We start from the raw sequence: 23,879 nt of genomic DNA on the forward strand, positions 1-23,879 counted from the left end.
ATGTTGACAAGTTTTAGTAAGTAAGGGCAAAAATGCACAAGATATAGTACCTTCAATGCCCTGTAAATGGCAATATTGCTTCTTCTGTAGCAGAAATAAACTGCTGCAGAAAAAGTTAGGTGCCATGCAAAATGTAATGTGTTATTGCATTGGTAATTACAAATGTAGTGTAGTAAAGAGTACATATACTTATTAAAAAATGTAGTCAAGTAGAGAGTTAAAGTTGCTTATATCTTTAATACTCAGTACAACTACAAAGTAGCCAAAAAGATACTTAAGTAAAGTAATTTAAGTAATTACATTTACTCCAATGCTTTACACCACTGCACAACAGCGGCATAAGATCAGTGCTTCTGCTAAGCGTTAAGTGTTGCATTAACAAAATGGTTTACCACATGGGTCTTCAACCGGGTGTCCGCGGTTCAGGATAAGTAGGGCTGTCACGATTATTTAATAATCGTCTCATCGCGATTGTTTGACCTCATAGCGATGGATTCAGATCATCGCAATTATTGCACATCTCTATAGAAGACACTAGTGGGAGCTGTAGTGCATCTGCATATTGCATATTTTATTGTATATATTGCAACTAAAGCATGGTAATACTTGTAAAATGTACCACCACAACACAATCACTTAAAAAAAACTAAAGCATATACCAACAAAATAACCTGCAGTACAATTTAATATTATTTCAGTGTGAAAACCGGCCTACCAAAATCTCATTAACATAGAAGTAAACTTTTATTGTAGTCTTGCAAGTGAGAAAAAAACAGACTAGAAGCTTTTCTATGACTGATAGCATTTTAATGGTGGCTTCAATTCACTCCTGATCAATTTACTTAATTTACAAGTATTTGGCGGTTGTATTATTGACAGGTAAACGCCTAAACTTTAAGTATGATGACCCAATGTTTTCCTATGTATTTCCAAGGAAAAGAACATAGTCTTTATATTCAGAACAATATGGTCGTTTCAAAGCTGAATAAAAAATGTATGAGAATTAAAGGTCAAAGCTCTAAAACAGACGATTAATCCTCGTCATAATCGCAATGATTTATTAGACAATTAATCGTCAGCCAAATTTCATAATGGTGACAGCCCTAAGGATAAGTAAATATTTAACTATCCATCTCACATTAAAATGAAAATGTATGACGCTGCAAATCACTTAAAATAATCAAACAATCTATATTAACAATAAAAATAATACACAGAAAAGTATGTATCAACCCGTTCTCACTCCCGACTCGTCACATATTTACGCTCGGTCAGCACCCTACGGCGTCACTTTTGAACGCGCAGGGTACCCTTTTGGCGTCGTTTTTAGACGAACAGGGAACTGCGTTGCTGTTATGGTTTTAATATTTTGTAGCACGTACCCCAACCTCACCCTAACCACTTATCAGCCATATAAAACACAGCACGCGAATAAAAGTACAGTCACGGGTATTTATTGCACAAACTGGCCAAAAGCATTACAAAATATAACAAACCACTCGTTTCTAAGACCTTTTTGCACCAAAGCCGTACTATAACTTTACATGAAGATGCCGTGCGTGTCCGTGAATGCATGAAGTCGGCACCCATTTAAAGATAAACCGGAACAGCTAGATTCAGTAGGTTGCGGGAGCCAATACCGTTTCACGTTCAAAGCCAACGAAATTACGCATTCGGTCACGAGATACGGGACAGCCAATGGCATCGAAGCTGACGTAACTTCCTCTGGCGGCAAATTTTGAACGTCGTTCAGTCTTCACTGGATTTGAGATTTACGGCGGACGGTGATCGCTTTCGCATATGTTCCTCATTTCGCATATGTTCCGTTTGGCGTTGGTACCCTTGGAAATCGCCATTAAATCCTAAAAGAAGGTACCCTTGGAATATGTGACTACTTGTATTATGTGTTTTATATTACGATAAATAAACTGTTAGATTACTTGCTCAAACTGTCTGAATAGTGTCATGTAAACACAATTATCCTCGCCATTAAACTTAAATTAAACCCCGAAACATCATCATTGCAAATTATATCTAATATACATTTTAATAATGACGGTGAAATTCGCGTGTCCTTCACGTCGAAAAACGACGCCAAAGGAGTACCCTGCGCGTTCAAAAGTGACGCCGAAGGGCGCTGACCGAGCGTAAATGACGAGTCGGGACTCGGGAGTGAGAATGTGTTGCTTGTCAGTAAAATCAGTTGTACAATTTTAGAGAATCGTCTTTTGACACCATTGGTTTTATTTTCAGCCACGGGTGATAGGCCCAGACCACTGTTCCACTTATAGTGCAGCACAAAAACCATCTATTTCTCGGCCAGCTAATATTCCAATTATATTTAGAAATAAATACCTTACTTAATGAAAATTACAGTAGTACAGCAATGTAAGGATTTATACTGCTTGATGCTAAAATAGAGACAAATGTGATCGAAGATTTTGTCTCAGGTTACAAATTATTTAAAAAGTGTAAATAATAATTATAAAAACATTTTAAAATGTACTTAATTAACTCCACAAAAGTAAGATGACACTCAGTGTAAACAAAGCTGGGTCCACCTTGTGCTGGCCGCTCCATTTTGATACGTTGGGACCTTTGTATAGAGGAACAGGCAATATTAAGACTTTATTCACGTAAGGACATATAGTACAAAAGCATGAAACCTTCAACTAAGAAACAAGAAAAATGAACCCAGACCTGTCACAGCGAGATGCACAAGATGGCCTTTGGCTTCAGTTCCACTCTCACATTTTGCATTACACTGGTAGTAGCCGCTGTCTTGAAGATTTAAGGAATTGAACGTGATGAAAATTCTTCTTAATCGATATTCTCTGTCTTCCGTCTCATTTACGTGGATTATGTACCTGTGAGGATCTATAAGGGGCTTACAGTTGTCTGGTGTCAAGAGCAAACACCATTTGCTCTGAATTTCTTTGCATGCCTTTTTCCCAAACTGCACCATGCAAGTGAGCGACAATGAAGCTCCTTCTGCCTTAGTGAATGGTTCACGTGAATACTTCACAGCCACTGCTCAGAGAAAATATTTGGTATAAACACTTAAGAAGTCAAAGTCAAGTTTCTTTAAAAACTACTACGTCAAACTGTCATAGATTTGTAGTGTGTTAATTTACTGTTTAATTAAATATTTTCCTTTAAAATTGGCATATACTACGCTAAAATATTTAGTCAAAAAACTTTTAAACAAAGCATACATAATTTCTACAAAAGAAACTTACCCCCTGCTATATAAGACGGCAAATAGCAAAAAACAGCAAACAATAAAAACATAGAGTTAGGGTGAGACACTTGCATTTTGCACCTGCAGCGCTCTGACAGTTTGAGAAAGTGGCTGAACTTGGCTGCATAAGGTTGGTCGAAAGCTCCACCACAAAAAGAGGACTTCCTTTGAACTTTGCAGATGCAAAACAGTTGCAACATTTTCGTCACTGATCACATACCTGCTGAGAAAAGACAAAACAATACCTTGAAAACTTTGAGATGTGGCCACCATGAATAGTCTTACCAGAATGCTAAATACTCTTTGCAAGTTTTCACTGGTGATGTTTTGATTCTTAAAGGTGTTTCAAATATCTCATACACCGAAATAAGCACATCGGTTCTGACATTTCATAAGAGTTGTGGTTACAGCTTGAAGTGCATTACTTTCCATTGGACCTTTTTCTGGTGAATGTGTGACTCATTGATATACACTAAAATGATTTAACTCTTTACACATAGAGGTGAATACAATGATCATATATTAAAAAGGCCGCATGGGCTTTAATGGCATAGTTGCACCTCAACAATAGTTGATCATCCTGTACACCAGTGGTTCCCAAACATTTTTTGGTGGGCCCCCTTTTCTAAGAAAAGCATGTTTTTTGAGCCCAACCGGATCCCCACCACCTACACCTTCATAAAGACACAATCATAAAACTTTACATGCAAACCCATATAATATTTATTGAATTATATTGGTTTGGTTTCAATATAATCTGATTTCATTTGTACAAGGAAGTACAAGTGCATAGGTATTTTTTAAGCAAGCTTCTGACAAGCAGTAGGAAGATGAGAAACTAAATATTATTAAATATTAATAAAAAATAATGTTATAATAAGAAAGTGAGAACTGTCACGGCTTTATTTGAAACATTGCAATAAGAGTCTTGAAATTTTTGTGACATTTTACTGAAAAATCTAAATAATGAACTTGTCACTTGTAGGGCCCTATTGTACACCCGGCGCAACGTGGCGCGGCGCAAGTGTTTAAAAGTCTAAAGTCGCAATTTTTTTAATAGAGAGGTACACGTACAACGCGCTTTCACTTTGCTTATTACACAGAGGGAAGCGCAGCAGCACACAAACATGCCAAATATAAAAAATAAATGGATTACAATGTAAAATATTATTATTGTGTAGCCTACATAAAGATAAAAATCCGGCTTGTCATGTACAGTATGATATGCTCGCGCGCTTAAACCTCACGCACGAGCAGATGCGTTTCCTCTCTAGAGAAGCGACAAGTCTTTGCTCTTGCAAATTCCGCCGTATAGCGATTCCGCCATGCGCGAACGCAACTGGCTCTTAAAGGGAATGCGAGATGAGACTCTGTTTGATTTACTGCACGTTACGGCCAAAAAACACCCATTATTCATTAAGAGAATCTGGACAACCCGTTTCGACCATTCGCCCGATCATGCGTCACATTAGTTTCATTTTGTGTCCGTTTATACTGTACTCTTATATTTCACTTTTGTTTTGACATCTTTCTCCTTGTTACTGTAATTCTTAATTTTTTATGACACATTTCAACAAAATATGTTAGTCATTAGACTAGACACAATGTCATGCATTCTTCTTGCATTTAGGCAACAAACGGTAGACATAATAAAGATATTAATAGCATTAATCACTGATCTGACCGGACATAAGAATTTCCTGGAGAAAACATGTCACAATGTCATTTGTTTTGACATCTTACTCATTGTTATTGTAATTCTTTATTTTTTTTAATGACACATTCCAACAAAATACAAAAATAACCTAGACACAATGTCATGCATTCTTCTTGCATTTAGGCATAAACAGTAGACATGATACAGATATTAATAGCATTAATCACTGATCTGACCGGATGTAAGAATTACCTGAAGAAATAAACCACATCTTTCACTTTTACACATTACTACTGTATTTCAAGGCTTTTTCTGTTTGTATACTTAGCAATGTCCTTTGTTTATGGTATTTTAAAGAGCACAACATTCAAATAAGCTTTACAGATCTTTATTTTTATGGAATGTTTTTCATGATTGTTCAAGGAACCATAAACATTTCTTATATTTAGCTCTCAATACTTTGCCCTGAAAACATGTACATCAGTGTAATACATTCAACTATAATAGCACAACAATAACTTCAAATGTGAATGGTTTTTATGTGTCTCTTGACAAAACATACTACATGCAGCATCTAAGAGATTCGAAGCTATCAGCTTGCTGCCCTGTTTGAATTGACCATGCTGATTTTATGGATACGTAATGTATCAATTGCTAAACATGTTCAAAATATGTTACAAGCAAATAATTTCTATTCAGAAACAAAACAACACATTCATTGCTCACTATAGGAGACATGGCATCGGGATGGGGAAAAACACAGTAACACAACAAGACAAATGGATAGTTTGTGTGTGTTTTATAAAAGTGAAATAGTGTTGTAAACAATAAATAAATAGTAAAAGCTAAAAGGAATGAGACATATAATAAAACTTAAGGATCTTAAAGTGCAAGTGCAATGTGAGCATGGTGTTTTTGAGTCATGATCCAACATATTAAAATAGTGTAAAAAGTGCTTCATTCAGATAAACAAAGTAATGAAAATGAGACTTTAAATAAATAAATCAATATAATAATAAAATACTTCAAGATAATAAAATGATAAAATAACACAGTTATTTACTATAAATAGCAAAAAAATAAATGACTGCAAATGCATATTTTGAGGTATGAGTTAACATTCCAAGCAACATTCTATTACAACTGGTTTCTGAAGTGAATCCACAGAAAGAGATATCTTCCTTAAAGTGGTTCCTTGAAAAAAAAATAGATGGTTTGCTGTTATTTATAAACATTTCACTTTTATTAACTAATTAAACTGTTAACTTCAAGTGAAATGGTATTTGCTGCTTACCATGTAGTCTCTTGTAAAGACAGATGAGAGTAATTACAAAAATTATAATAAGCATGAAAACGAGGACCAAAACTGTAGTGATATAGCGCCTTGATGTATTATTGGTCACTGTAAGAAAAATGAAAATGGAAGTGAAAAAAAGTATATTGGGACATCTAAAGAAAGGTCCTGTTCAGGCACCTTCCAATTTCACAATGGATGATCGAGTCCATGTTAAATATTTACCTTCATCATTTTTTCCAGACAAGGAGATCTGGTAGCTTTTCTCCACATTGTCACTCTGCGCCACACATTCAACACTTTTCCCATGAAACTGTGATATTGGTAGTTTGAGGTAACTTGTAGTAGTGTTTGAACCGTCACTGTTGATCATTATGTTATTTGACCCAGAGAGATGGAGGGTTTGGTCTTTCTCTGTGGATTTCCACTGGAGTATCGGTGTGGGTTTCCCCTTGGCTAAACATGAGACTGTTACATCTGAATCAGAACCAGATGCAGGGTTGACTGATGCTGTAATTTCCGATATACCTGAAAATAAAAAAGTGTTTTAACATTAAGGTGCTAAGACAGACATATGGTCAACCCCACCATATTATCATGGGAATTTACTATTTCACATGGTGGCATTTCATATGAATTTGTAAGATGTAAATCACAAAGAGCAAAATTATTAGAAAAAAGCCTATATTGAAGCCCTTTTTATACCACTGGCATGAACGCAGATCATACTAAAATGTATGAAAGAAATTGTACACATTTATATGATAAATAATTCAAATGATTCGTAATGATCTTAAAATAGGTAAAATCTTGTTAAATATGTTAAATAAAGGTTCAGAGCAGCAGGGTCATAAGAACGTCATCAGCTCATGAACATAAAATACGTTACGCAACAACAGAAGTTTATGTCCTCTTCGGTTTCCTTATATATGGTATATAAAAGGAACCGTGGTGTCGTCACACTACATTTATCGTAAGAAATTGATGTGAGTGACGTACTAACTTACCTTTAACGGTGAGGCACAATGTTTCCCGTTTAGGTCCTGATGGATACAATTTGAAGGAACAAATGTAGCAGGCCTCGTCCTCAAATGTTACGTTTTTGATCACAATAGACGAAGAATTAAATGACGCCGTGATAGTGACTTTTCCGACATATTCTTGGTGCACATAATCCTTGTAGCGCTCGCTGAACGTAGCCAGAGTTTCAGCATCATCACCGGCGCGCACTCGCTCCCAGGACACCTGTTTGACTCCGGACGGGTTCGAGAGGGCGCAGGAAAGTGATGTATCCCCACCGAACTCTACAGATGTGTCTCCTCGTGCAATAATAACCGAAAGATAAGCTGTGAAATAAAAAAGCAAGTTATTGGGTGATATTACAAACGCTTCTCTATGTCTTCCCGGACAGAAATCTGCCTTGGGCTATAAACGGAAGTCGCCTGCATTATTATTTTTTAGTAAATTAAAGTTTTTATTACCTCCACTTACGAAGCTTAAAATGATCAAGAGGTGCAGCTGCAGCATGTCGAATGTTTGCCATCGTTCGTCAGACGGTGTGTATATATACACTGTATGCCAAAAGTGAAAGAAAACATTTCCGATAAAACTCGTGGTTTCCTCTTACTGGTAAGAGGTTCCCATGTGTTTTCCCTCGTTTGACGTGGAATTATAGCCTACTTTACACCTCTCTAGGAAGTATTTTTTTAACTATGTATTTTTAATATAATTCTTTAAAACGTTCACCTCCACATGTTGCGGTGTCACTGAATCTTTACCTTTACCAAATCCCCGTTAGAAAAGCAACAGCTAATTTTTGCTGGATTGTTTTAACTCATGGTTGGGTCAAATATGGACATATACCCGATGGGTTCAATTTAAAGGGATGGTTCACACACTGAAATGAACATCAAAGACATTTTGAACAATGAATGAACCTGTTAGCGGTGTCCATATCTTTCTCGACCATAGATTGAAACAACCAGCATTCGCATCAGTGTATCACTTAAGGTAAAACGACTCATAACTTTTACATGAATCATTACTGACGTCCAGGAACAGAAATATTTCCCAGATTTGGGAAGAGAACTAGTGAAACAAGCAATAGATGAAATAGTATTCCTCCACCAAATGACATTTCTGGTGTCTCATGGGGACTTTATGGTGCAAATATATTGTGTGGTTAATTTACAGCATGTATAGGTAAATTAAGATCTATAATATAAAAGTTCATAGGCAATACTGGAAATGAGGTCATTACAATTTTTAAGATGCTGGTAAAATTTAAACCCAGGGAAAGTTTCAATTTTTCCAATTAAATAATGTCACAATGGCATCCAATTTGCACCTTTGGATGATGCTGTGTGGAAGGATGTTAGGATTCTCAAGCATCAGGGTGTTTCAATCAGACATTAGTCATCCAAGCATTGACACATACTGTATTTACCATCCTCACACTCTGATATATCACTGAGTCACCCCTGGTGTGAATTGTGAACATACCGTAAATTTAATATGACACCATTAAGTTTTTTTTACCTGATGATTCACTGAAATGGGGAAGCATATCAAAAGTTAAAATAGAAAATATTTCTGGCTTTAAAGAACCCATGAATTAAAACCACAATTTTAACCCGAGATTTTGTTGTATAAGAGGGAATCGTTCAAGCGAACATCATGTAAGTGTCAGAACTGAAAACGCCCTTGTTACTGAAATTACAGATTATAAAATTGTTTTATAAACAGTTATGGTATATTTGAGCAGCATTAATAAGTCATCACAGATGCAACCTCTGCAGTGTTTGTTGATAATATTTTACTGTCTACATGATATAAAAGACAATGCACTAACGTTACTAAAAATACCCTTATGAAGAAAAAAACTGCCTGTGGAAATCACTTTCAAAATTTCTGAATATTTCCCAGGGTGGTAGAGTGTAGTGAAGCTTCATTTAAGAGTAACATTTAGCTTAGCTCACTACATTTTGTAGCTAGCCCAACACTGAGTTTCAATGCTATGAAAGGTTAACAAAACTGTATAGAAAGTAGCGTCTGCAAAGAAAATGATTAGAAAACATAGGTCCTAGTTTACAGTACTAATTGAATGTAAAAATAAAGAAAAAACGGATTAATACAGTGTTATTGGAGTGCTTAAAAAGTATTCCAAACAATGCCACTAATATCAAAAATAAGAAAGTGGATCAGCTTGTTTTCCTTTGATAGAAATTTCTGTAATATTTATTTTTTCTTTCACTGTTCGCTTTATGGGAATCATAAAAAAGTTAAAGGAATATTTCACCCACAAATGGGCCCCATTGACTTAACCATGGTCTGTTTTATTCCATGGAAATTCAATGGAGACCATTTTTAGGTGAACTAATGCCGCACTGTTTGACTTTTAACCATAAAGTGACATAACTCCACAAAGTTTATTTTATGCATTCTGTAGTTGTTTTGAGTGTGATGAATTTTTATGGAAAAAAGCACCATATTTGAACATGAACATTTATGATTTTGAAAGACCAACCAAATATGAGTCTGTTTGCCAAAAAGCAAAAACATTAAATAATTACTTCACGTTTATATTTGACCAATATATGTTACCCAAAATAGAAGATACTAATAGCATGCATCTCAGAGAATGTTGGTTCATTTGGGGACTTTCTTTTGGGAACACTTTCTGTTTCAGTATTTGAAATAAAAACAGGCTATCACTAGTCAATGTTATATGTGACATAGTAGAATGCTCTCTGGCTAGAAGAGTTAAAAAACACTTTGAACAGACTAATAAAATATAATAAGAAGAGGTAACTTAGGTTCATGTTCACATTTTAACTTTATTGTAAGCAAACATCAAAATTCTAATACGTACATAAGAAAATCCAGTGTTACAACAGCCTGCTGTAGTTAAAAGATAATATCACAATTCACAGCAATAGTAATAAGTGGAAAGCAATAAACATTAGTTGACATAATGACTGTTTAGTACGCAGTCATAGTTTTACTGTAAATGACTCATCACCGCAGGTTATTTTACAAATATTTTATTCATGTAACATCAAAATGTAACATCACCTCTGAAACAACTTGCCTATTCAGTTCAGATCACTAGAGCTAGCTCTAACCACCTTTTACATAGGGACTTTTCAATGGATAAAACAATTAGTGCAATACATTTTTGTCTTTTGATATTTGTCTTGTGGAAAATCAAGATTTGTGGATCCCTGGGGGCCAGTATCATGCAAACCAAGTGATTTGGAACAGAAAGTGAAGCAGTGCATAAACTTTTCAAATGTATTATACCATTATATGACAGTATATACCTTACATTATTAGTTTACTGTAATATTGTAGTTATTATTAAAACAATAATAACATATATTTATAAATATATAAAAAGATATTTACGGTCTATAACACAATATTAAAGTTACATAGCTTATTCAGAAATGTAAACATCAAGTGACTTTTTCATAGACAACAGGAACAGCTAAAAGATTTGCAAATTTTAAAGTGACAGCTGTGCAGTCTGAAATGTTTTAGATCATGCTGTAGAAGCAAATCGTGTACACTCCGCATTATCTGGAAAAATAAACAAAATAACACTGTTAACATTACATTACAGAAATCTGGGTTTGAATGTAAAATGTCATCATACGCTTTCCTGTGGCTCAGTGGTTAGAGCATGGCACTAGCAACGCCAAGGTCATGGGTGTTCGATCCCAGGGGATTGCACATAATCAGAAACAAATGTACAGTACAATGCAGTCGCTTCGGATAAAAGCGTCTGCCAAATGCATAAATGTAAATGTAAATCATTGTTGCTTACCCTTTAATCTGACGTAAAGGAAGATTACAACAATACTGACGATAAGCAGGAGTGAAATAGTAATGGTATAATATCTTAATGTTACACTCTTCTCTGTAAAACAAACAAAACAAACAGTTAATAAAATATCTGATCAGGTCGAAACAGGTTAAAGTAAAAATGTCCATGTATATATATCTATGTTAAATATTTACCTTCTTCATTTTTATTTCGATCTTCATCAAGCAAAGAGACCTGGGACCTTTCCTCAACGTCGTCACTCGTCGCCACACATTCCACATGTTTCCCATGAAACTGTGACAGTGGAAGTTTCAGGACACTTGTAGTGGTGTTTGACCCATCACTGTTGAGCTTTGTTAAAATTTTCGATGCGGAGAAGTTCTGGTCTTTCTCTGTGGATTTCCATTGGAGTATCGGTGTGGGTTTACCGGTGGCTGAACATGAGACTGTAACATCTGAATCCGAACTGGATGAATTTACTGATGCTGTTATTTCTGATATACCTGAAAAACACCAACAGCATATAACATAAATATTCAATCTTTTAAAAGCCAGCCTTTACGCATACACACCAGTGCACTAAATTCATGGTATATACTGTACATTGTAAATGTAATTTATAGGTTAACGGATTCAAGGAACCTTGAATTGCATTTGAAGAAACACTTACAGGTAATCTTTTTTAATACATTTTTTTAGATTTTATTCTGTATTAAAGAGTCACTAAATATCATCTGTTTGCTTTAAAACCGAGTTCATTAAAACAATTAACAGTGTATACATTTTTCAACTTGTATGCTGTTAAAAGATTCAACTTTGCAATGCCAGCTGTTCTGACACAAGTGCTGACACATTCCCTCTTTCATTTCTGGGAAAGAATTCTTCAGTATCGAATGTGGCTCAAACATGAAATGAAAGTGCCAGCTGCAACTAGAGCATCTTTTGTCAGCATTATCATTTGTAATGAATGCATTTTAATAAAAGATCTCCATGTTCAGCTATCGCTTATCACGCAACATACAGTATACTGTACATGTTAGGGCACCCACCATTATAGAGAAGATTGAGGCAAGTTGTCACATTATTATTTAGCGCAGGGGTGAACTGTTGATTTCAGACAACTAGTTTAATAATACTGATTTGTGTATTTCACTCATAATTGTAACCTAATCTTATTTTGTAACAGGTCTGAGGTAAACAAGTGCAATGAAATCAAACTGGCATAAATAAATAATAAAAGTAGATTTTAATAGAAAGGTTCAACTGTGTTCTCAGGACAAGTGTATTTTTTCATTATTTTCAGAGTGGGGCAAGCTTTCAAACTATTTATTATTATACAGTTTGTTTATTCATCTTATCCAAAATAATGGATGGTTTAATATGTTACCCTGTCTGTTTTTGCTGTTTTATGAATTGTTAAATTGATCAGAAAAGCCATAGTCTGATGTAGATGTTGTATAGACTTTGCCAAAATATTCTAGCGTTAACTATTGTAAATAGATTAACTGTAGTAAATATAGCATTCACTAGTATGTTGTCACTAAGCAGTGGGGTTCCACTGTGACTATGGAGTAAGTGTAAATATATATTTTTAAGCATTTTTACTGTCTCTCTCAGTCCATGCAAATGTTCAGCCTACCTTTAACAGTGAGGCAAAATGTTTTCCGTTTTGGTCCCGATGGATACACTTTGAAGGAACACATGTAGCAGGCCTCATCTTCAAATGTTACGTTTTTGATCACAATAGACGAAGATTTTAATGACGCCGTGATAGTGACTTTTCCGACATATTCTTGGTGCACATAATCCTTGTAGCGCTCGCTGAACGTAGCCAGAGTTTCAGCATCATCACCGGCGCGCAATCGCTCCCAGGACACCTGTTTGACTCCGGACGGGTTCGAGAGGGCGCAAGAGAGTGAGGCGTTGTGACCGAACAAAACATTCGTTTCTCCATTTAATATTATATCTGAAAGACAAACTGTGAAAGAAAAAGCAATGTCGTTATAATCTCCCCCTTCTCCATCCAGTTTGAGCAAAAACAGGTCGACAATAATGGTTTATGAGTTATAGTTAGTTACCGACCCCTTCTGAGCAAGATGAAAATAATCATAAGACGCAACATGTTTCACTTTGTATGGTTTTCTATCTATGAGCATACTTATATAACGAGTGGGAAAACATTATGGGGATCTCCACATCCACATGATACCCACGAATCGCAGGGGAATTCTATGAATCAACTGTACATCCGAATATACAGACCCTGGGACCCACAATCTATAAACTATCAATCAATCAAATACCCATTTAGCAAGCTGACATAATCAACGATGCCTGTTTGCTACAGCATGCATCATCATTTACGTAAAGTCTCAATGTTACAATTCTGGTATATCGAGGGCTTTCCAGTGAAACTTGCGACTTCTGCTTTTATTATTTACGAGTAAACACAACTGGAAACTTAAGTAAATAAACAGCTTATTGAACGCAAATAAAAAAGATCAAAATCTTTTCACAAATGCAAAGTGAGCATCAGTAACGTCACATTTTTTACATCTACTGGAATTTTACATTACAATGGAAACCAATAATTGTGTGTAACAAGCGTGGAAAGTTTAGCCAACATTGAAAGAACTACGTCACAAGTGGCTTAAAATAATAAATAGAGGAATAATGGTTAATACCTTACGGTTCACTGTCTGTCAGGAGTTTTTAAGTAACGTTAACGTTACCCGAGAGTTTCACGTCATTATCTCAGCTTCAAGGTTTATAACGAAGAACGACATGTAGTCTAAAACGTAATTATTGTGACAATACGTAGAGCAAAATCAGGTAAAACAACAGTATTTTTCTTCTCTTCTAATATAATGCTCAATGAATAAACTAAACGTGTTCTAACGCGTCCAGAATTTTCCAAAATGTTCCTGTAGATGTTTGTCACATGACGAAACATCCCCATGTTTCAAAATAAAAGACCGGGGCATTTTTGGTGGGAGGTGCTTGTTTTATTGACGATGAAAACATTAGGCATATTCAGCGCTGTTGTGAAAAATCCAGTTAAACGGATGGATAAAGCAATTGTTAATAATAAACTTAATAACAAGCTCTATTTTTATTTAAAATTGTTTCGCCATCCTTAAGTTCCTTTTCTGAAAGGCTGCGTAAACCTGCAAAGGTTATGACATGTGGATGTGTGTGATTACTTTGTTGCATTTTGGCTTTCTTAGTCTGATGTGACTTCAGATAAATGTCAGAAATGAAGTTGTGATGTCAGACTGGAAGATTACATTTGACTGGTTCCCATGAGATTAGAAGAAGTCTCTGTACCCTGATAAATCATGGTCAGATAAATAGTAGATTCTTGTAATGTGTTGGTAGAAACCAAACATGACAAAAAACTGTTCCCCCTTTACAGAATACATTTGTGGCATTTGGCATTTTACTCAGTGATCTCATCAGTTTCTCTGCTTCTCATGCAGTGGGTTAGTGTATATTGGCCTATAAGGATCTGAAATTATTTCCTACTTCAAACTGTACTTCAAAATGCTATATTTTATAACCTTTAAAATTATACACCTATGTATTATCTATCTATGTATAGGTATAAAAAGATCTACCTATCATTCTAATATATGTGCTATTTTTAAATGTACATTCATGTAAAGGTTTTTATCAGCATCCAGGATTACTAGCCAGTTGTTTTGTTTAGAAAAATGTTTGCTTTAGTGCCAACAAATGACGTAACAGTTTATTTCAAAGGGACACTCCACCCAAGGGAATACAACAGAAAATACCTACGTTTTACACGAAAACAAAGAAGTTCCTCCAAACAAAAAATTCAGGCAGATCTCACATGCAGATGCATGTTTTTGTGTTTCCCTTACAGAAACGCCACAAGTATATCACATGTATGAAAAAACATTTGATCACATGTGAAAAACACGCAAAATGGGGTTTTCGGCAGCCTAGATGTTGATAGAATATTTACATACATACATCCTATGCTCCCTTCAACTTGCACAAACTTTTTTTCATTTTAAGGCAGGATCAGATAAACTGTATTGTTGTAATACAGTATACTGGACTTTTTGTGTACAGAATACACTGTTACATGAAACTGTGAACATTAACACTAATGATCATTTTAAAATGAGCAAAATGTAATGCAATTGTTACATTAATCATGTCAATTTGAATATGAAATATTCTCACCCTAAACTGTATACGTAATCAAACAATAATTTGATCCAATGTTATCATTCACATTTCTAAATGTTTTATTTTGACCTAAGCCCAGTCTTTTTTTAAAGACTGTCCTAAAGGACTGATAGACAGTGACACCTGGTGGATCAATGCTGTCAGTACATCTTTGAAATTCAGGCGTTTTAATATTCCACTACGCTGTCATCTATTAATAGATCACATTCACTCCGCACAGTTTTAACCAAGTAACACATCCATTTCAATGTAAGCACAGGTTGAGATATTCAGTAAATGATTCATGCATTTATTTATCCTCAACCGGTCTTCCTCAACACATTCACATTTAAAGGTTTTCGTTTTCAGTGAAGACATTTTGATAGGTCGTAGCGGAGGGTGGCAATAGTGACCGATTGCAGAACAGCAGAACCATACGTCGCAGCAGCGCTATGACAGCAGCGCCATGGCGGCAGTCTCATGCCGGAAGTGGGCGGAGTCACAGTCTCAGATCGAAAGTAGTGAGAAGTAAAGTAATGTAACAGCGGAGAAAGGGTGCACGGTAAAAAATTGTCTTCGATTGTTGTTGGATTATCTGACGCTGAATGAGGAAGACCATAAAAAAGCCCTTCTGCAGCTTTCACAGGCAGAAACGAATGACTCGCTTTGAATTTAAGGGTGATAAGGACATTTTTCTTAATGAGCTTCTAGATAAAACATGCCTCTCAGGATTATTTGCATGTTTTAAGAATTTCTATTTATTTTATTTATCTCTTATTCTAATTTAGTTAGGTTTAATTTTGATTATTATTGTTAATTGTGTGCCTTCTGTGCTATAACTTTTGTTTGATTTTGTAATATTAGTTTATGATGTGTAGTGTAGCACAAGGTATTATGTATGTACTATGAAAAATTGGTTAATACTCAAGTGATTGTTAAGTAAAAAAATAAACAAAAATGTTCTATTGCTCAAAATTGTGTTTTGTTGTTGTTGTTGTTTTAGCGTTGCACTTAATTTATACTGTTTATCTTTTAAGACACACAACAAAAAAATTATAAAATTTACTTTTTAGCTGTTACCAATAGGATACATTTACCAGAGACTTTATCAGAGACTGCAATTTCTCAGAAGATTACGGATGTGTGGAGTAGACAGGAAAATCATGTTTCTCTTTTATCAGTCTGTATTAGAAAGTGTTATAGGTACAGCTTGTCCACTTGGTACAGTAATCTCTCTGTAAAATCCAAATCAAAGATACTGTATATTTGTTCGAACTGCTACAAAGATTATTGGACTGAATGAATACCCTATATTCAAGCTCTGTACGAGATATGTACATTGAACGAGGCCAAAGTGATTTTAAATGACGCGTCTCACCTACTTCAGTCTTGTTATGTTATGAACTCTTACCCTCTAGAAGATTTATAACATCTCGTTACAAACTAAAAAGATTTAAGAGCTCCTTTGTGCCATCATCAATCAGACTGCTGAACATGGACCATCTATTTTTATGAGTATGTCTTATCATGTGTATATCTATTGTGCGTATCTTTCTTATGTATTATTGTATCAGGTCGGAGTCAAAACACAACGTTTTAGCTATTGAAGTCCACCGCAAATGTCCTTACTAAGGACAATAAAGTATATTTCATTCATTTCATTACACGCGCACACATGCACATAAATATCTATATGTAGCCTATACATATATATACATATTTATATATATACATCTTTTCAATTAAAACCTTTTAATTAAATACTGACTTAACATGAATAGCTTACAATTTTGAAACGCTCCACAACACTTAGTAGTTTGATAACGTTTGCTCCGCCCACTTCCATGAGACTGATGCCATGGCGCTGCTGCCTTTTGACTGCTGTGACGTATGGTTCTGCTGTTCTGCAATCAGACGGAGGGTGGAGAGGTGTGTGCACCACATTACTGAACATCGACCGCATTCATTGCTGTGAAGCGTGCACGATACGGAGGACCATGAGTCGCAGCAGGCTTTATTTACAACTGTGATCATGTCGTTTTTATTCCGGAGGTTTGAGAGCCACGTATCACCGAACCCTGGACCGGATCGAGTTAATGCTACCGCCAAAATTAAGACCTCTCTACAGTCACCCTGCTGGTAAAGACTCTGCACATGTCTGAAGAAATTAAACTGCGTATATTAAATCATTATCATTTGGAATTAGGTTAATATGCATTGTCGCACTTTTATTTTGTATTATGTTTGTAGATTGCAGTGACTATCGGACACTTGCCATGAGTTCAAAATAAACGAACGCCATTTTATTATAAAACATAAAATTAAAAAAGTTGGAATTTATTTTAAAGAAAGCTAGCTTGTATACTTTAGCACAAGATGTTTAATCTTTTAAGTTATTAAACAATAAATATCGTGTAACATTGTTGAATGCACGTGGTTACTCTGCTTCACCTGTATAAGCTTGAATGGAAATTGCTTCATGCATTACTGACTGACCTTGGAACCCTGTTGCTTAAAAATTGTGTTGTTGGTTCTGAGGAAACTACTAACATCCTACATGACTATGGATTTATCTGTGCAGTTAAATTTATGCATTAAATGATGCCTATACATAACACTGCCTGGAGTATTATGAACTATGAACTAGATCCTTTCTACCGTTTTCCATTTTGCTTCTGTCCTAAGATGTCGATAAAGACATTCATTCCTACAGTAGGCCTATGTGCTATTGATGCACATTTTTGTTTAAGATGTACACATCTTGAATATGTCATTGCTTGGCGTGTAGCCTACTCTTACAGAGTTATGATGATAGTTTATCATTACATGCATATTTAGGTGGGTGGATCTGATCTGTGCACAAGCCCTTTGACTATTTTGTGCAAAGTTTGGGGGAAAATTGGTCTTGGTGGTGTGTGTGTGTTTCAATATTTCCAATTCTGTCCATTGCATGGAAATAATGCAATGACTTATGAAGTCAATTCCTAATGTTCTTAGGCCTAAACATGTACTGTACATCATTTCTCACAAATTCTCTCTCTCCTTTTTAGGGCCGAAGACCGTTTTCTTCTGGGCACCTGTTTTCAAATGGGTGAGTCTTGCTTCTACTCTTCACATTTTTTAGCATTATATTAATCAACTAATTTTATTTAGGCTTGTACATTGTCTTGGCCTTGTATGTTTTGTCTTGCCTAATCTTACAGAATGTAATAAAAGTACTGAAACTAGTACTATGAGCTACTGATATTGCAAATTTGCAGTGCATCTTTTGCATATAGTGTTGTAATGCTGCAATCTTCTAATCAGTGGACCTGCTGATCAAGGCCTTGGGCTCAGTCTTGTTTGCTCTCCTTCTTTCATTTTTGCAGGGTTTAGTCGTGGCTGGATTCTCTGATATGACCCGGCCAGCAGAAAAGCTCAGCTTGTCCCAGTCCTGCGTCATTACAGCCACAGGTACAGGTTTAAAGTGCAGTGACAGAGAGCTTGCTGAAGTACATATACAGTACATTTGAATTGAATTTGAATCCAACAAATGTAGCCAATTGTTTTAATTTAGAAACAATATGTTTTCTTTATAATATCACATTTACAATTTATCTGACGAATTTCAAATGTTTCTTTATACATAAAAATGATAGAAGCATATTCAGAAAGGGGGTCCCTTAGGTTCATCTTTTTTGGGGATCCTTGGCATCATAAAGTTTGAAAACCCCTGCTCTAGATCAGAGTATCTAAACTAAAGCCTCATAGTAACCTGAGATTAATGCAGCTGAAAATAGAATTCCAGGCAGGGACATGAATCCAGGAAATTAAATAACTGAGCAGTAGACCCCATTCAACATTAAGTAGAAACAGTCTCTCTCTCTCTCTCTCTCTCTCTCTCTCTCTCTTTGACAGTTTTTCTCTTAAAATCAAAATTTGATTCAGGTCTGATCTTGCTCTAAGTGGACACATCTCAACAAAGTTTGTATACTTTAACCTTTTCAGTTAAGTGGGCATACAAAAATAAAATGTATACCTAGCCTTATCACTCAGAACGCCATGCAAACGCTTAACAGTCCTCTAGCATCATGTCGTTAACTTTTGGGTTGGACATTTTCTTTAAAACAGTTCCTCAATCAGGGTACACTACAGTTTGTGAATTGCATCTCTTTCTTGTTCTCTTCTAGGATTTATTTGGTCAAGGTACTGCTTGGTCATCATCCCTAAAATCTGGGCTCTGTTTGCTGTTAACTTCTTTCTAGGGATATGTGGCAGCATCCAGCTCTTCAGAATATGGAGGTTAGTCATGGCAACTGATAAAAGATTTAAGAATTCTGCTCTAGGGTCAGTTTTGTTTACTGTCAATTAATACACATAGGATACAAGCATTTTCAACGGTTTGGCTTAACAATCGCATATAATCGCATCTAAAATCGCCTAATGATTTTATTCATTGACATAAATAGAATTTACATGCCATGTTTAAAATCTTTTGTGAATTTAAAGTCCCAGTGAATTTTTTTTAAATCAGATGTTTGTCTTATTACACGCACGGGTATAAATATCTTTAGCCATTTCTATTTTTAAATGATTTTTTTTACAATATTAGGCTATATTTTTTTAACTTTTTTAACAAGAAAAAGTTAACAATGGCGCTTTTTTAGTAAAATAAAAGCGTTGTGGTTACAAATAGCAGTTTGGCATTGTTGAGAGGCAGCATTTGTGCACGAAGGCAGCTCAGAGAGAAAGGCTTCATTGGCAGCGTAACGGAATTCTATTTGAATTACAAACAGAGAGCATCTTTGCAACAACTAATCACATATTTAAAAACTGCAATGCTAATTTCCGCTAGAAATGCAATCAAACATTATTGAAAGTGAAAATTAACTTGTATACAAAACTATGCTCCAAACAGTGTTTCAGCTGCCATTTTATTTGTTCGAGCTTGCTCCTGCTCGCCAATCACCTTTCTCGCATGTTGTTTTGGGAACGACAGGTCTCGCTACTCACTTGTTATTGGCTAGCTGTGAAAAAGGTGCTTGACGTTGGGCTAGTTTTTTCAGCTTCAAAAGACTCTCTGAGCTGCAGAAAAAGACGCCGGCGCTGGCATTTAAAAAAGCACTCAGGACTTTTTTGAAAACACGGTTTACTCCATAGGATTATAATGTTAAACATACGTTAATCGCTTCAGAAAAGAAGTCAAATGTAAACTAGGCCTGGGCGATGTGACAATGTTATCGTATATCGCCGATGTCTCGCAAATATCCCGATGTCGATTACAACAGACAGATACCAGACGATAATCGATAATAATGGAAAATATGCGTTATAACTTTATCATGCAATGTAGGCCTTAGCGTGAACGTTAATGTTCATATGCCCAGGCAGTCAGTAACAGTGACAGAATTTTGGAAACGTTGTTTTGTTCGGTCAGTTGAAAGTGCTGCTGTTTTCTGCCAGTTGCTGCACAGATTGACCAAGAGAAAGACGAGGTGCGTCGGCAAAGCAAAACCTCACGCTCGCGGGTCTGTACCGGTATTCGAATTGTCCTACCCGGTCAGATTTTTCTACCGCAGGGCAAAATTTAATATAATCTAAACCACATCGACAAAATAAACAGGTAGAATGATTTAACAATGCAAAATACCCTGTCAGATAGGCTACCATCTTAAAATAAACATGTAGGATTCATTTACGGCGCAACACACAATCAAATTGTACTATAGGTATTAAATGATATGTAGAATGAATTAACAACGAAAATACACTTTCATATTCCCGTAGCAGTATAAAATATACAGGTATGATGATTTTATAGAATGTTTTATAAAAATGACGTAACATTGATGTGCGCGTGCCTGGTAAGATAATCTGACAGGTAGGATGAAATTTCAGGAGATCTGCAACATTTTTCTACTGCATAAAATCTTTATGGTTTATCTACGCACTTTACCTGATGAAAGAAGTCACTGCAACAGTGGCTTGTGCGTGTGGTGCACCTGTGCGTGCGTGTGTGTGTGTGTGTGTGTGTGTGTGGGTGTGCACGGGTGCGTTTTTGTTTGGCACTTGTCGGGCCTTGAATAGGGTTGTCAGGGTACCATAAACATGTCTTACGATACTATACCAGCTGAAGTATTTCGATACCAAGTAGTATCACGAATCACGATGCTGTGCCATATCATTCAAATCTATACAAAAAACACAGATTTAGATTAAACATTTTGTATTTACTATAGTAAACTGTATTATACTTTGCACTAGAATATGTTGTTGTATTAACTGTAGTAATTGGATAAATTGTAGCAAATACATTTACATTTAGTCATTTGTAAATACTACAAATACTGTAGTATACTTAAATATTTACTATGATAAGACTCAAAAACACTAGTACCTATGAGTTTTAGTAGTTTACTGTAGTAAATACTTAAGTACACTAGATCATTTTTCACGTAGGAACTAATTCAAATGTTGGACAAATTTAATTGATACAGCAGCCTTTGTTAAGGGAAATATTAGGCTTACTCTAAATGCAGAACTAAAACGGCCAGTAGGTGGCGTCAATTTTCCACTGAGTTAGTGAATCATTTAACCAACTCGTTCAAATTGCCAATTTGAATCATTAACTCGTCCCAGACATTCAAAACACATGTTCATTTTGGAGACAAACACCGCAAAAAGGCAGATGTAAGTGTTCAAATAAATATCAATGCGCATATGCAACATTAACTAATAACTACGGTACTACGATACTACCGTTTCAAAAATAGAGAGGTATCGCGGGTATTTTTATGCTACCGTAGCACCGGTACACCGTGCAACCCTAGTCCTGAACGAATTCCCTCCCGGTCCGTATCCGCAGATTGATCATCTGCGCAACATTGCATGAAGTCAAACACACCCGATATAATTGGATATCGGGATGATTTTAAAGTCGATTATCGATAAAAAAAAGTAACGCATCGCCCAGCCCTAATGTAAACATAGCCTTACGTGTTACATGGCCAGTGGTGTCTGAAATATTTCATTTATGCACATAAAAAGATATAGCTTCCACAGTTGACTAAATTATCTATGGCCCAATACATACATGCAGTCAATGACCGTGGTAAGTGTTTTATAATTCCATTATCAGAGTTTTATGAGAAAGCTTTATGGGAAAGGTTAAGGGGTTCTTAATAGTACAATTGTGGACATATTGGTCAAGTAGACATAATAGTGAATGGAGAGTAATAGAAACCAGAGAGAGAGAGCAGTGGGATAAGGCTTGAGTTTCCAGCTGGCTTTTGTCTTTCTTCAGCTCCTGCAATGTTGTAGCTGAACAATTATGCATTTAAAAGTCAAGTGACACACGTTGTATTTGTGGGTGTGTAGGTACAACCAGCAGCTGAAAGGAGAGGAAGTACAGCAGTCTTAAAGTGCAGCTGCCTGCGATCAGAGCGGAGACTTTCTTCAGTGTGTGGCTGAGTACTGATGAAGAATGTGCCTTGCTTTGTCTTTTTCTGTTACTGTAAAAGCCATTAAGGAGCATTTTGCACAAATTACTTTTTCCAATGAACAAATCAGACCTTTTCTATGTGTGAAGTTAAAGGAGTAGTTCACTTCAAAACTCCCCCCATCGACTTTCCACAGTCATTTTTATCCCTACTATGGAAAGTCAAGGGGGGGGGCAAATTTTGAAATGAATTACTTTCCTTAAATAATATTCCAGATGTTCCCACATAAAATTAAATTATTTAAGTTTTATGATGGTCCTTTTAAAACTTCGATCATATGTGTGTTGTTTGTACTGTAAGCTTTTTTGATTCATCATTATTATTGATTTCTCAGTCAGTTTTAAAGAACTCTATTGCACATAATGGTTGCAATATTGCAACAGCTCTGTATCAAGGAATGGTTAATGAAATTAAAGTAAACTTGGATTAATAAAAGAAGTTTTAAATGCAAAAACGTTCTATTTTAAGTTCCTATCTCCACAGCAGCCTACACACTGAGTTTACATAGAACCTTAAGGGTCATTTGGTGCTTCCCACTTCCACACACTCTCCACTTCTATATGAGGAATCAAAGGTGCATGACAAACACATGCTCGCTTGTGTGCCCTCATTCTAAATTAGAGCCCATAATTCCCTTTAAACCTGATGTCGGTATATTCCACATTCTGACACTAAACTGGTCTGAGTCAAGGTGATGAATCATTCGTCTGTCCTAAACCATGTACGTCACGCTTCACTTCTGTGGCCCACACACTTGTTGGATGTAAACAGCAAAGAGCTGGAATTTTATGTCTGACTGCTTACTTGTGTTACTTGTAGAAGTAACTTTCAGAGACTTTCACTAATATTTCAAAGTATCCCATCAAATCTTTACTTCGGTTTACCTGTGTTGATTTAGCAGAAGCTTTTTTTAACCGAGGGATGCTAAACACTGTTCTACTGTAGTGTTAAATTTGATTGTCAAAAGCCATTTTATTTGACTGGATTTGCTGATTCTAAGATTTCTGTATGCTAGATAATGATACAATTTTTAAAAAGTTGTTGGTTTGATAACTAAGCTTAAAAGAACAAAGAAGGTCTTGTTTTTGTGTTGAGTGCTGTCGAATGTTTAAAAGGTGAAACCTGTTCATGTTGTATTGTGTTTACACATATAGTAAGCAGTTGTGTGCATAAATAAAAAAGCA

At 35.7% G+C, this 23,879-nt stretch overlaps 4 protein-coding genes across 4 annotated transcripts; 1 reads left to right on the forward strand and 3 right to left on the reverse strand.

The window, feature by feature from the left end:
- Window positions 1-550: 550 nt before the first annotated feature.
- On the reverse strand, window positions 551-3,606 carry zgc:174945 (uncharacterized protein LOC793867 homolog). Its single transcript, XM_057332161.1, has 3 exons — window positions 3,240-3,606; window positions 2,701-3,030; window positions 551-2,596 (listed from the first exon to the last, which is right to left on the reverse strand). The coding sequence occupies exons 1-3, from the start codon at window positions 3,439-3,441 to the stop codon at window positions 2,511-2,513; spliced, it is 618 nt and encodes a 205-aa protein (XP_057188144.1). The 5' UTR covers window positions 3,442-3,606; the 3' UTR covers window positions 551-2,510.
- Window positions 3,607-5,028: 1,422 nt separating this feature from the next.
- LOC130553387 (OX-2 membrane glycoprotein-like) lies at window positions 5,029-8,362 on the reverse strand. Its single transcript, XM_057332324.1, has 5 exons — window positions 7,674-8,362; window positions 7,200-7,538; window positions 6,418-6,720; window positions 6,193-6,300; window positions 5,029-6,092 (listed from the first exon to the last, which is right to left on the reverse strand). Exons 1-5 carry the CDS (start codon window positions 7,717-7,719, stop codon window positions 6,013-6,015), a joined length of 876 nt encoding a protein of 291 aa, XP_057188307.1. The 5' UTR covers window positions 7,720-8,362; the 3' UTR covers window positions 5,029-6,012.
- Window positions 8,363-9,988: 1,626 nt separating this feature from the next.
- On the reverse strand, window positions 9,989-13,951 carry LOC130552989 (OX-2 membrane glycoprotein-like). Its single transcript, XM_057331707.1, has 5 exons — window positions 13,103-13,951; window positions 12,660-12,998; window positions 11,215-11,523; window positions 11,021-11,113; window positions 9,989-10,773 (listed from the first exon to the last, which is right to left on the reverse strand). Exons 1-5 carry the CDS (start codon window positions 13,140-13,142, stop codon window positions 10,736-10,738), a joined length of 819 nt encoding a protein of 272 aa, XP_057187690.1. The 5' UTR covers window positions 13,143-13,951; the 3' UTR covers window positions 9,989-10,735.
- Window positions 13,952-17,100: 3,149 nt separating this feature from the next.
- mpc2a (mitochondrial pyruvate carrier 2a) lies at window positions 17,101-23,879 on the forward strand. The gene is made up of 5 exons (XM_057331506.1): window positions 17,101-17,356; window positions 18,268-18,308; window positions 18,586-18,670; window positions 19,387-19,498; window positions 22,574-23,879. The coding sequence occupies exons 1-5, from the start codon at window positions 17,314-17,316 to the stop codon at window positions 22,614-22,616; spliced, it is 324 nt and encodes a 107-aa protein (XP_057187489.1). The 5' UTR covers window positions 17,101-17,313; the 3' UTR covers window positions 22,617-23,879.

This window comes from Triplophysa rosa, linkage group LG4 (genome assembly GCF_024868665.1).
Source record: "Triplophysa rosa linkage group LG4, Trosa_1v2, whole genome shotgun sequence".
NCBI lineage: Eukaryota > Metazoa > Chordata > Actinopteri > Cypriniformes > Nemacheilidae > Triplophysa > Triplophysa rosa.